Source organism: Nannospalax galili, unplaced genomic scaffold, assembly GCF_000622305.1.
Source record: "Nannospalax galili isolate Female #2095 unplaced genomic scaffold, S.galili_v1.0 scaffold114, whole genome shotgun sequence".
Classification (NCBI taxonomy): Eukaryota; Metazoa; Chordata; class Mammalia; order Rodentia; family Spalacidae; genus Nannospalax; species Nannospalax galili.
In genome coordinates this window covers 4,080,208-4,094,408 of record NW_008336930.1, presented here as the reverse complement: position 1 = coordinate 4,094,408, position 14,201 = coordinate 4,080,208, and the positions used below count along the sequence as shown (strand labels likewise).

The window sequence follows — 14,201 nt, the reverse complement described above, 5'->3', positions numbered from 1 at the left end:
TGTACATCACAACAGAACAAAAATTATTTTTTTTAATATTTATTTTTGTGGGGTGTTGTCCTGCAGAGATGGCCCAGCAGTTAAGAGCACTGGCTGCTCTTACAGAAATCTCAGGTTCGGTCACCCACATGGCAGCTAACAGTTCCAGGAGATCTAACACCCTCTTCTGGCTTCCGTGGACATCGAACACTTGTAGTACACTGAGATACATGCAGGCAAAATACTCACATACATAACATAAAAATAAATTATTAAAATAAAAAGTCTTTTCGGGGCAGGAGAGGAGAGGTGTTAGCTATGATTATTGTATTTGCTAAAATGAACGTGAACTACTTTTGCTCTTAACAAACAGAATTTATGGGCTGGAGAGATGGCTCAGCAGTTAATAGCACTGGCTGCTCTTGAAGAAGACTTGGGTTTGATTCCAGAACCCACATTGTGGCTAACAACAATACATAACTCCAGCTCCAGGGGATCCAATACCCTCTTCTGTCCTCCATGGGCATTGCACAACACAGGTACACTTATACGCAAGCAATATATTTATACACATAAAAATAAATTTAAAAAAATTTTTTAAAGAATTTATGTGAAAATAAGGAGAAAAACCTCCCTTGTTCCCGTTACACTTCAGGGACAAGTAGATGTTCAGGAAGCCAGGGAGTGCACTTTAGGTCACAGCCCTAGCAAGACAGGGAGCTGGGGGAGTGGGAGAAGCTGGTCTCAATCAGAACCCACTGCTCCTCTGGCCCTGGTGAATAGGGTGTGGGTTTCTAAAGGTGGACCTCTAGGGGAGGGTGGGAGAAAGCTTGCTCTTCTGTTAACTACCAGTTGACTTCTGTGAAAGGCTGTGAGGCAGGGATATGACAAGCTCTGGGAACTATCCACTGTGCCACACTGACAAACGGTCACACACACTCATGTAGAACAGGTCCAGGGCCATAGGCAAGGCCACAGGAAAACACAAGCTTTCTGTATTGCAAGAAAGGAAGGCTACTACCCATGAGAGTTCAGAATAGGCTTCATGCAGGAGGGTTCTTGGCTCTCCCCTGGGCCTCCTTAAGGGCAGGTGGGGATCCAGGCCAGGGCTCCAGAGAGACATGGAGTGGCCACAGCACGGACATGTGTCAGAGAACCAGGCAAGATGGTGCAGGAGGAATTCACAGGGGGAGGGAGGCAGGGCTCCATATATTTTGTTCATTCCTTGAATCTAAAACACAGCTTTAAGTTATTAAGCATCCTGGAATGGCACAAACATTTTGAACACTGCCTATGAGGAACAGAAAGACAGTTGGGGGAAGGATCTTTCAACCAAATGTCAGAAATGAGGGGCACTGGATCCTTGGGACCTCGCTTGCCCCTGCAGGGTTGTCATCATCCCTCCTGTCTTCACTGTGGTCCATGCCTGCTGGGCAGCTGTTTGGCCACCCTCAAGTCGACCCTGTATCATAGGAACCCACAGTATATAGACTTGTGCGTTCTACCTGCTTATTAAAGAAAATGCTTCTAGAACCTTCATTGCAAACTTGTGTTATACAGGTAGGAACCCCTTTTTTGGAAGTCTTGAGAGGAAGGGTGTCAAACACCCCCCAGAACAGTCAGGGGACCATATTTTGTGCAGTAGCAATTCTTCTAAATATAGAACACAGAGCAATCACAAGAAGATGCAGGAGATGTCCTTGAATGCTCCACAGAACAGGCGGATGACAAAGCTGCTAAGAGGGTTTTGCGTTGAAATCCTGCGCTCCCCGATTTAGCAGAAGGCTCACTCACTTCAGCTCTCACACGAGTGGGCTGCGCAGCAGACCCACAGCGGATACATTCAGAGGCTTACCACTTCACCTTGTTCTAGGCCTGCCTTCACAGGTACATAAATAATTCCCTGAACTGATCCAAACTTGGGCTATCTCTAACATTTGCCAGACCTCACAGGCTGGTTTCTTTTCTTTTTAAATTCCATCTTTACAGCAGGAACATAAAAGGGGGAGATCTATAAACATTTCAGATGTGTAACATACTACTTCCTCTAGATTGCTCTGAGCGGAAACGCTCCTCTTTAGAAAAGGTGGGCATCTCTCAACATCGTCAGGAGGGCTCTCCCTGCACTTGGCCACAGCTGAAATGTGTTTTAATAAGGCCCTTCTCCTTTACAAGCCGACTGGCTTTCAGCTCCAGCCCTCAGCCCAAGCAGGGAGGAAGATGGCTCTTAGATATCCTTTTGTTACTCTAATCAGAGCCAGAAGGGCTATATTGACTTTCGGGCCTTGGGGAGTTGTAGTTCTTTTGTATCTATCTCATCCAAGAAATCAAGTTTGATTAATTTGTCATCAAGGAAAATGTGCTATCTGCTCAGAGCCAAGCCTTTGAAGTGCTAGGATGAAGGTGGGCTGGGAAGCCCAGGTCAGGAGGCAAATCAGCAGTGGTGCCCCTTGAACAAGCTCCTCTCCACAAGACTGCCTGCTGTAGCTCAGAACACTGTTTTTATTTTAAAAAAGCCCTTTCTACGCGTGTGCCAAGTGGGCTCCTCCCTGACAAGGGCCCCCTTTTGTTTTCTTTAATTGTTAAAATAGACTTAACAGGGCTACAGAGCAAGGAAGGCCAGGCAAACCCCGAGCTACTCCAAATACTGGGGTGAAGGGGTGTGCCCCCCTGCCAATCTTCAAAGACTGTTGGGAGTGGGAAAGCCAGAGGGCCAAGCCAGTGTCAGCCCCTGCTTCTGGATGAGTTCAGAAGGGGTCTCCGGCAGGGTCACAGGGCAGGTGCTCAAGTGTGATGCTCTTGTTAACCTGCACTTAGCAGAGTTCCCAAACTGCTGAAAACTCGTAAGGTAGTGGCCCTGAGATATTATTTAATCCTAGACTTGGTGTCATATCTCTTGTTCAGATGCTGTGTGTGCTGTATAAGGAGTTACAGGGCTTTAAAAAATTACAGAGTAAGCAATCTTGATACATTCCATGGTGTAGGAACCCCATAGTTAGCATGCTGGTGCATGGGCCCTTTAATGATGGTTACCCCTCAGGTGTATACATAAAGACAGTGAATTAAGGAGCAGAAGGCAGGGGCTTGCTTGGCTTTTAAAGGGGTCTGGAAAGTGCCAACAAATTATCAACAGTCTTTGTGGTTACTGAATCCAGTGTCTAAACAATTATTAGAGAATTTTGAAATAATAATGAGATTTGTGAAAACAGCTTTAGAAATCTAAGGATATTTTGAATTAAACACAAAACAAAACTCTGCTTATGACAATATTTAAACATTGCTTCATTTCAACAAGTGTCTGCACTGTGTGCCAGGTATGTGGAACTCAAAGATGTCTGAGATTTACTTCTTGCCCTACTTAGGGTCTAGCTGTTACGTTTTAATATTTCTCAGCTCTCCATGAAGTAGAGAGGAGGTCTTGTCTCTATATCTCCAGGTCCTAGCAGACAATAGTGGATCAATGATCACGTGATGAACCAATGCGTCAATACAGCATATAGTCTCAGCTATAGAAATGCCCATCAGCTTTCCTTTAAGGTATCAATGATTAAAATAGTTAAAATAATATGCATGTAGATAGCTCAGCCAGTAAAGTACTTGTTATTTAAGCATCAGGACTTGAGTTTGATCACTACCCACAAAAACAGCCAGGTATAGGAGTACATGCTTATAATCCCAGGGGAGGCAACAGGCAAGTCTCTGGAACTCAATGGCTGGCTGGCCAGCCACCCTAGCCTAATTGACAAGCCCCAGGTCCCAGTGAGAGAACCTGTCTCAAAAAACAAGGTGGATGGGTCCTGGGCAACAATACTCAGGGTGTCCTCCAGCCTTCATATACACATATGCATGCATAGCCACACATATATACACATGTAATGATGATGATAGTAATATACATATGATAAAAAAAAACTCTTGAGAGCTTCCAATAATTATCTCCTAATGACAAGTTTGGGTATTTATAATCCACAGTGGACAATATGGAACTTGGTCTTCACCAAGAATTTGTTCAGCCTGGAAAAACATTTTCATCCACTGAATTTCCTTTTTATATTCCCAAGAAATGATGCCAATAATATTGTTGGGAAATGATTAACTGTAAAGTTCATTTAGGTTTTAAATTGGCTCACAGCATATCAACTCAGATGGCAGGTATACAGAATTCAATGAAGGGTACAATTTGTTTTTCCCAGTGTGGCATGATGAGGCACAGAAAATAATAAACAGTTAGGACACCTGTAGATTTGGCCAGGGTACTGTCACTAAAGGCTCCTGGTATCCTGAGCAAGGCAAGCTGGGTCAATACCTCAAGTGTCAAGTGAGCAAGTTTACTCCTATGAGCCACTCTCTTGGCCATGGGGATGAACCCAGAGAAGTGCAGCCTGCTGATTCTCTACCAGGTGCAAAGGGCTGTGCTCCATTCTTCCTGCACTATTTGAAGGAACTTTGACTTCTTCCTCTAAAGATGAGGAACCTGTGACTCAGAGAAGTTGAGTAACTTGCTCTAGGCATCTGCTAACAGAAGTTCAACCTAATAATCTCTCTGCATTACAGCCAGTTTGCTTTCTGATTGTTCACAGCCAAGGCCAAGTTGGACATCCCAGGTGGGTCCAATTTAGAAAGACCCAGCCATTCTGTTGCCTTAAGTGGCAAAACCACCGAAACTTTTATCAGGACACTAACACTCTGGTCAAGAAATGAAGTCCTGTCTTGTCTGCTCTTCTTTCCGGTCTCTGCTAGAAGCATTCACAAACATAAATAATTAAAGGTCACCAGTAAGAAGTAGAGGAGGGAGTTTTGTACAATCCATCTGTGCTGGGATAATCCAGAGTTGGCCGTGAATATGTTTAAGGGCCTACACACTATACCAGTAATTCTTTTTCACCTGCCATCCACACCAGTCAAATGTGTTATTCTTGTACATTCTTCAGAGAAGAGTGTTAGGCATGTGTGTCTACAGATTGGGCACTCAATAAGTGAGACAGAAAAGCAAGCTTCAAATGTGTTTTTAATTCCCCATTAAAACCCTGAGAAAATAAGTGTGTGGAGGGGGTCCTAGAAGGAAACAATTTTCAACACTAGATCACAAGGCCCTTCTGCAAGAAGCAGGTTAGAAAACGTGTACTTTTCCAGTGTATGGCACTGCAGCGATTTTCAATCAAGAGGTTTGGGGATCTGGTTGCCATTCTTCCACAGACTGTTTGTGTGACCTTAAACAAATGCTTTATGCCTCTAAGTTACTGCCTAATCTGTAAACTGAATATATTGGATGAAGCCAGCAACTCTTCCACCCTTTTCTTAAAGCTATCGCTCTTTTGCACACTCAAACTTCTTGTCTTTTGGAATCTTCCATTTCTGTCAAGGCAGCCTAGTACTAGAACAAGCTAGAACCACAGTAACTCAGCACAGTTATATAGACATAGCTCTGTACTAGACTTGTGTGACCCTGGAAAATTCTTCCACTGCCCTTAGCTTCAATTTCCACATACAGAAAATGGGAATGATAGTATTGTGTGTGGGGGTGGGGGGTGGGGGGTAGTAATATATGCCTAGATGGCATGTCATTCAATACATGTTACTATTATCATCACTGATTTTATAATTTTGAGCATATGAACAGAGTCACATTATAGCCAAAGCATGTTGAACTTTGTCCAGTCACTGATTTATGGGCTTACAGTGCACCATTTTATACTGGTCATTTGAAGGACTTTCAACTCTCATGAACCCAATGTTGATAAGCTGAGGGGCTTCTATAAGTCAAACAAATATAATGGCAAAACAGATGACCACACAAGAAGACCAGAAGGGAAGTGTAGGTGAGGGGTCCCAATGGCCAGGATGATGGTTATATGACTGAGGAGGGAGGAGACATGTGAGGTAGGCTTCTAGGGTAAATGGCCAAGTTCTGTTTCTTGACCTCCTTATAACAATTTGCTAACTAACAATATGTTTGTTTTATGTAGTTTTATGTACCATTATTTTTCAATGAGAGTTTCTTTAATGATGTTTCATAAGATCAGTGAGTATGTGAACTAGGTTTGCTGGCTTCAAAGATATTAAAATTTTGCTGTGAAGTATACATCAGTCAAAGTACACCACTGTGAGTCTGACTACTCATTACATTTCTAAACAAACTTTTCAAAATATTCTGAGAAGAATGTTGTCTGCAGTACCTGAAAGCCTTGCTGTTGAGCCAACCTTCTAGAGATTACTCTGCAAAACCCATAAGCCTCTTAGCATTTTGATCTGAGGACTTTGGTGTTTTAAAAAGATACATTCCAAAAACTGCCATCTTGTCCTTTATAACTTGGCTGTCTTCATGAAGCACCTTCAAAAGGGAGTCCACCTCAGTCCCCATTATTCTTCAACAGGAAAAGAGACTCACAGGAGCTAAAGATTTCCCAAGACCTGCACTGGGTCCATACTTCATAGAATCCTATTTGTGCAATAAAACAAATGATTGCAGTTTCCTGTGCTACACAGGAAATTGAGGAGTAGGAGCTTGCCCACATCTTTACTGTGGGGAGGGGCACACAGTCAGCCATACCATCTGTATAAACGGCACAGAGTTCAACATGCTTATGATTATAAAGGCTTATGATTTATGCTTGCTAGTTAAATATGCTTATGATTTAAACGTATTTTCTCTGGCAAGAAATAAGCTAGTCAGCACCATAGCCTAGCCAGATGATGGGAAATAGAAATGTATTTCAGTGTTATATATTTGAACTTGCTGAGCCTTGTAAATGCTACTGTTTTCTTTTTGTCCTGTAACAAAGAACCTATCAGCCTGCAGGATTCCAGAGAATTTTTTAAAAATACATTCATTAGTGAAAGCAGTTTAAAAGTTTCTTTTGCTTTGTTTTGTTTTCTTAACAAACTTTTAACTTTTTTTTTTTCTTAACAAACTTTTCTTTTCCGACTCACTGAGAACGGAAAGGCATGCATGATTTTGGCCTCCAAAGCATGGTATGTAAGGTAGGAAGGCAGAGCCTGTGCTAATAAAACACTCAAGGGTGTGCTCCAAAGACTGTTTCCGTGCCCACCAATGATAATGTCCACAGAGAATGCTGGATACCAGGAATCAGTCTCAAATATGAGAGGGAGGCATTCTGAACTTTTAAACCCTTCCCTATGTTGTGCCCTGCCCCGCACAGATTTCATTAAATTCTCTGTGTTAAAACTAAGTGGGCATCCCACACAATCTTGAACTGCTTACTTTTACAGTGAGAGACAGGAAACCGTGCAGGTGTATGGAAGACATAAGAGCTCAGGTGTTTTTGTTTGTTCTAAAAGGGGTATATTATACAACCAGAAAGGAAGAACAAGTTTACTTTGCTCAGTTAACTGAGGGACAACTGAATCACACAAACTGTAGCATCAAAACAGAAACAAGAGTAATTGACTTAATGTAAAATGAGGCTATTCTGAACAACAGGCAAAGAAAAGGACTGAATATGAAGACATCTCTCTATAATGCCTGATGAGTCCTACGCCCAACTGCACTCTATAAAATAAAGTCACAGAGAACCTACTCCGTTCCAGGCAGTGCAGGGGCCCCACGTGCATTTGAGCCATTTGGCAGAACGTTCCAGTATGTTCTGTGCTAGAATAAGCAAGGTTATGATAAACATCACACATAAACTTGGAACCTAATTCAGATTAAGATTATGAAATATGGATAATACAACTGCATGAGATTGAAACCTAGAAGATTAAAGGGACATTTCTACAAGACAAGGAGCCAAATCCAGAGTGAGAATTTGTGGCAACAGGCAAACAAAGATCTCAAAATCAAGTCTTACATACCAATAACTCTTCGGCACACTCTAAAATTTTTATCTTGAAAAAAGAAGAAATACAAATTCAGAGCAATAAAGTCTCCAATTCAAAAACAGCAAGGACTTTGGTATGAATAAACATTTGCACCAAACATACAAATCACTACATGTTCAAGAAAGAAAAGAACAAACTTACCTTACCTTATTGCTGCAAAAGGCTGGAATAAAAACCACTGACTTATAGAAGCAACTTTCCCGTGTATCTGAACATCAAACACAACACACAGTATAAAATCCAAAATAACTAGAACAGAAAAGTTTTCAGTCTGACCTTAAAAATACTGAGCAAATCACTAGATGAAACCAGATCAAAAGGAAGGGCATTACACCAGCTTGTAGCCAGATGTGAAGGAGTCAGACGGCACAGGGCACAGATGGTATAAAATGGGCTGGTGGGGGTTTGGGAGGAGAGCACAAGTAGATCCAAAACACAAGGCAAGTAAACCTGGTTCAATTTATGCAGGTGAGACTGCTCAAAAGAACGAGGGGCTTTCAAGCCAACCGATAAGATTTTACACTTGTGATAAATAGCACTAGCTGTCTCAGGCTGAAGTATGAAGTTTAAATTCTAAATTCTTTTGTATAATAATTCAAAGAAAGTAAGTGTTCTCCGAGGATTCACTCAAGGCTTGGTGACTTGGGATAAATAAATACTAAGGCAGCATCAGCACTGTGTAAAAACACATACAATGGTTTAAAATCCCATGACTTGATTGAGGTCTGAGAAATCTGAAGAGAATTTCATATATGTTCACAAAATAGTGCTATTTGAAAACAGAAAGTTTGTGTATTAAAATGTCTAAAATCTTTAACAGTCCTCATTCATTATATGAAATGATAAAAATTTTAACTGCTTCATACTTTTAGTAAAAATTGCTTCTCTGCGGGTAAAAAGACAATTGACTATTAATTTCCTACAGGAAACTCAGAAACATATTGAGTTCATGCTCATTTATGTAATGTAAAGTTGCCAGTTAAAAAAAAAAATCCCAAACACTTCTTTCAAAATAAAAAAATTCAAGCAAAACCATCTGACTTGAATATCAGAAATTGGAAATGTTGTGTATCATTAAATGGTCAATTTTTTCCTCAGGCAGCCACCAAAACATTTAACACACATTCCTACAGCCCCATGATTTCTGAAGGACACAGAGCATAGAATATCCAAAGGCCAGTTTATTGGATATTCTAATAAGCACATTTGACACACAACAAATATGATGAGACTCTAAATTTCAGCAATGGTGAACAAGAAAGCACTGACTTCAGGAGGGCTTCTGCTTCCCGGTCACAGGGTTTGTGGAAACGCCTTTTTTTTTTTTTTTTTCTTTTGGACACTTCTATGTATTAAAGACTCCCTCCAGTTTAGTAACAGCTTGGCTAAGCTACGTTTAGAAAGTGACAATTAATTTTAGTGGAAACTCATTCCCAGGCTACTTTGATAGTCATCCGAACAGTTTTGTGTTATTTTACATGCACTTTTATAGCTCTATAACATTCATTTAATCTTGTTCAATGATGCTGAACCCCAGATGCCATAAGACATTATAGAAAAGTAGTTACTGCACATATGGGGTAACTACTTTTTTCTGAACATTAATTTCTCTTCTCTTAACAGGATGAAATGGTATTTATAAAGAGAAGAGCCATGGCTCTGTATTAAAGGTTTATATTATGGACTTCCAGAGATGGGCTACTTATGATTGCAGTGGTCCTAGTCATAAAGTTCTTATTTACGAGTAGTTTCCATTCAAGTTATATTAATAGTACTTTCCCCTAGCTTTCATAAGATTGTGTTACACCCTCCAGTCAAGGTATCTGGGAGTGCTTAGAGGTGGGGGGCATTCCTCACCGGTCATATGCAGAGGTTGGATATGATCAGAGGTTCTCAAAGTGAGGTCAGAAGACCACTAGCATCGGAGTCACAGGGTGCTTAGCTCAAAACGCAGATGCCCAGAGCTCTAGGGTGCAGCTGGGGAAATCTGCCTAATAAGCGGGCACCCCGGTGGTCCTTCTGCATGCTAAGCAGTGAGAAGCACTACAGATGGTCTCGAAGGTCCCTTCCACTCTCAAATTCTATGTCTCTGAGTGTTCTTTCAAATGTCTTGTAGCTGCAGCACTATGAAGGTTGGTGACTTCAGGCCTCAGCAGGTTAACTAAGTAAGAAATTGGCTTGATTTTCATTCATATGTAAAAAGGTAAATAAAAACCAAACCCTGACAGCCCCGCCAGTAGGGTAAGCAATCTATTTTTTTTCATTCATATGTAAAAAGGTAAATAAAAACCAAACCCTGACAGCCCCGTCAGTAGGGTAAGCAATCTATTTTGGGTTTTTCTTGTGAGGGGTGAAAGGGAAACCATCTAACTCCCCAGCAGCTCAGGTTCCAAGGGGTTTTTCTCTGTACTGGCTCCTTTTTTTCTCTTCACCTGTGGCACTTACTGTTGAGCCACTCATCTAGGCTCGTCACAGTCTGAGCCACCAAATTGTTAACTACTGTAAGAGACAACTGATCTCAATGCTAAGAAATAAATACTATCCAGGCAGTCCTCTACTCTCATATAATACAAGGAAGGTGATGGGCTGACTTACATTTTTAAGCAGTTCTACAATCAGCTAAAAAGAAAAAAATCCTAGTATTTTATCATCTTTAGTCATGCTAATCAAATATTGATACAATATTTCCTGTAGTCTTTCATCAGTTAACTCTTTCTCTTTACAACCACTTAAATGGCCAAGCGCCTAGGATTTGAGATTTTAAAAAGCATGTCTGGAGAGTTCTGTCTTTGGCCCATTTTTTATTAAATGGGTGAGAATAAAATGTCTATCACTAAATATGGCTTTTATACTTTCTAATCAAAGTTTTGCAAAACCCTATGAGCAGAATGCAGCGAGATCTTAAAATAGTCCCACAAATGTAGCAGGACACGTTCTGCTGCTGGTCGAGAACTGTCGGCTGGAAGGCAGCGCCACCATGTGATCACTGCAAATGTTGTCATTCTTGTGTGAGCAGCAAAGCCTCCTTTGGGAGTGGAGCATCTGACAGCAGAGACCCACCTCCTGGCACACTACAGTGATCTCTAGACCCAAACCCAATGCCTTCAGTCAGAAGAGTGGGAAATGGGCAGCTGTTGACAAAGATGATGTCTGGGTATGTGGTAATCTGTAGCAGCGTAGGCCAGAGGCTCAGTGCTACCAGAGTAATTCATTGGGGAATTAGGGTGACAGACACAGAGGTCTTCCCTACAGTGGCAGCCTATGTGGGATGCAGCAAACAGATTTCAACACCTAGCTCTCCTGCTGGCCAGACCTGTCTTCAATGAGGGACAAGTTCAATAAAGGCTCAGCTGATACACTGTATATTGTGTTACTGGACATAATATATCTACAGTTCCTTCCAATGGCAAAGTCTTGTGACTGTATGTACAGTGTAGACTTGAGCTATAATCCAAGGAAAGGGCTGAGGAGGGTCTAGTGAACTTAACCTTAGGTTTTCCTAGAGTCATGTTTTTCTTTTCGTGTTTGTTCTCCATCAAGGGAACCATAAATTAAACAGCAGCATTGCACATTTGCTGAGTACTCTAATGGTATTTCAGAGCTAGGAGATAGTTGGGTGAAAGAGGAAATCTTAAAATTGAGTAAGCCAGCATTCAGGAAGTGCTTACAAAACTCACTGGAAAAGCTTCAAGGCATGATTTCATGGGTATTATTTGTTCTCATTTAGTGGGTGCAACGTTCCCAGTGTAGAGCAACAGCCTGTGACATGATGATTGAGAGAATGGGATGGGGAAAAAAATACATATTGGTTTCAGTCAGATTCCCTAGCTCTACCTAAAAGACTAAAGAAGTTTAAGAAAGAAAGCCCCATGGTTTCTGTGTGGCACTTATCAGAGAAAACAAGGCTGCACCTGCCGGACTTGGCTGAAGGAGCAAGACTCTACTGAGGCTGACACTTCCCGCAGCACTGGCCAAGATGAGTGAACTGCTTTGACACAGTCATGTGCCCCCAAATAGTTCCTTCTATCTTAACAGAGTATCAACTTCTTTAATCTAAGGAGGTAATGAAAGGTTTTTAAACTGATTAAATCAGCTTAGTTCACACAGTCAGTTATGACTAAATATTCAATTATAACAATTTCCAACGCGAAATCTGACAGAATCCACTCAAAGCAATTTAGAGGATACGTTCTAAACATGAAGCAAGTTAAATCCTTCTCATGGCTGGTGTTTTCCAGAGTCAGAACAGGTGAAGGAGTTCACTAGAACAAAAAATCTACTTGTGTGTTTCTCATGTTTTGTGATCATAAACAATAGAAACTCAAAAACATTAACATGAGCCTAACATTCCTATTTATTTTATTTTATTTCTCCTTCAAAGGCTACATACATGCAAAACTTGGAACATGTCATCACAAATGCTTTAAATAAAGTTCAAAAATAAAGATTCCTCAAAATTCATTTACTTATGGAAATATATATGACAATTATAATGAAGTCAAACTATATCCTTTTTAAAAAATCTTTCAGAAAAAATATATCATAAAAGGGATTTTCAATTCATGTCCAGAATTATTGTTAACTCCTTGAGGAATATTTTTGAAGCAAGTTTAGAGACTATTTAGAGAAATGCACGTCATTTAGACAAACATGTCCTGGGATTTTGCTAGAAGGATTCTACATCTTGATTTGTGAAACTGCTGAAGAGACTGAAGTTCAGGAAAAAGTATCACTGAAGCTATGACTGATCATTATTATGGCTGATGTGCTCAGCAATCCAAGTGGAGGTCATGACTCTTATACATAGCTGTTACTGAGAGTCTACCTAAAATATCTGAATGAGGAATTTATTTATAAACACATGTGGGAGGCTTACAGCAGCCCCATTTCTGCTGGCCAACACTGCAAGAGGAATGAAAAATCCTGGGTGTGACGGAACCCCCAGTGCACTGCCCTTGAGAAGTGTGTAAGCTGTACTAGTTCCCAGGGATCTAAACCCCAGTCAACAGGAGAAAGAATTGTCACATGGCCTGCACTTTCTCAAATATAAGTACCAGAAGGCTGGGCAAAGTCAAGGGAGGGAAAGTGGAGCATTTAGAGGGCTCCCCTCCATCAAGAGTTTTCTTCTATGGAAACCAGGATGTCTTTGGTAGCATAATATCTAACAATAATTCCCATAGTTAATAAGAACAGGATGCACTCAAAGTTCAAATAGAAGAGTTCAGTGTATCTTGATAATGAGACTTGGCTTTCTGCAACAGTGTGCAAATGAGGGAGAAGGATGCCCATGGAGGGCCATTGATTTCTAGAAACTACACCTATATGATATGAGCAGCAAAGTAGGATCTTCTAACAAAAGGTGTTAGAATTGATTTGTAAAGTCCTAAATGGGTAAACACACTCCAACTTTGGAAGAAGCTTCATTCTATACAATTAACAAGTATTGCCTCTTCTTTAAGTCAGAAATACCAGGTTTCCTCCCAGGACAAATCTGGAGCCTTTCAATGAAAAGACCAGATTGAGGTTCTGGCTAGAAATATTTGCACAGTTGGCCCAAAGACCTAAAGTTTGATTTTTAGCCCGATTCTCGACTGTGGTTAAAGTGTTCACATTAAATAAACAAACTATTATTTTCCTTATTCTGCTTTTTAAAAAAAAGTTGTAATGTGTGTGCCACGAGTGAGTAGGGTTTTTCTTTTTCTCTGGGACACACACAAAAGAAATAATGCCCAGCTCATAGTACATAGCAAATGTCACAACCATTGGTCAGAAAAGGGTTTTGTAGGCTAGGATTACTCCTGGCACAGTGTGGCTTCCCAGGCAGTGATGTGGTGTATGCAGATTCTCCTTAACAAGGTACAGCAGGGCTACTGAAGGGGAAACCCAGTTGTGCCTCAATGAAAGGGAGTGCAGAAAACAATAATTAGCCTGAACAGGGAATCTTACGGGGGCGAAAAAGAACAGGAGCAAAGAATTTAGAAAGCTAAAAAAAATTAGTTTTCTTTTAAAAAGCAAGTGATATGATGGTAGAAACGCACACTCTCCCCCCACCCCACCTGCCATTTTGAGTCCTAATTGCCCAGTCTGCCAGGACAGAAACCCACTCTAAATGGACCAGCATCGGGCTTCGGCAAGTCTTCTCTTCACTCTCCCTCCTGTTAAGACCGTTTCCAAAACCAATCAGCAAAGGACAAAGAATTCTTTACAGAGTGCAATTAGTGTTTTCCACGTCCACCTTCAAAAGCATGATGCTCTTCATGGGCTAAAGGACAGAAAAAAACAAAAAAGAAAAAAAGGAAAGAAAACTTTAAGCAAAGGACGGGCCAACCCTCCTCTAGGCATCTCATTTAGTTTCCCCAAATGCTGGCAAGAATTCAAATACC

At 41.0% G+C, this 14,201-nt stretch overlaps 1 protein-coding gene across 2 annotated transcripts in view; it reads right to left on the bottom strand.

Annotated features, from left to right (window-relative positions):
• Positions 1–12,154: 12,154 nt before the first annotated feature.
• Eif4e3 (eukaryotic translation initiation factor 4E family member 3) overlaps positions 12,155–14,201 on the bottom strand; it is a 52,452-nt gene continuing 50,405 nt past the window's right edge. For both annotated transcript variants that reach the window (XM_029562817.1, XM_008831591.3), the window contains exon 7: positions 12,155–14,080. In XM_029562817.1, the coding sequence (XP_029418677.1) occupies positions 14,034–14,080 (47 nt within the window). In that variant the 3' untranslated portion in view covers positions 12,155–14,033. The remainder of the gene's footprint in view (positions 14,081–14,201) is intronic.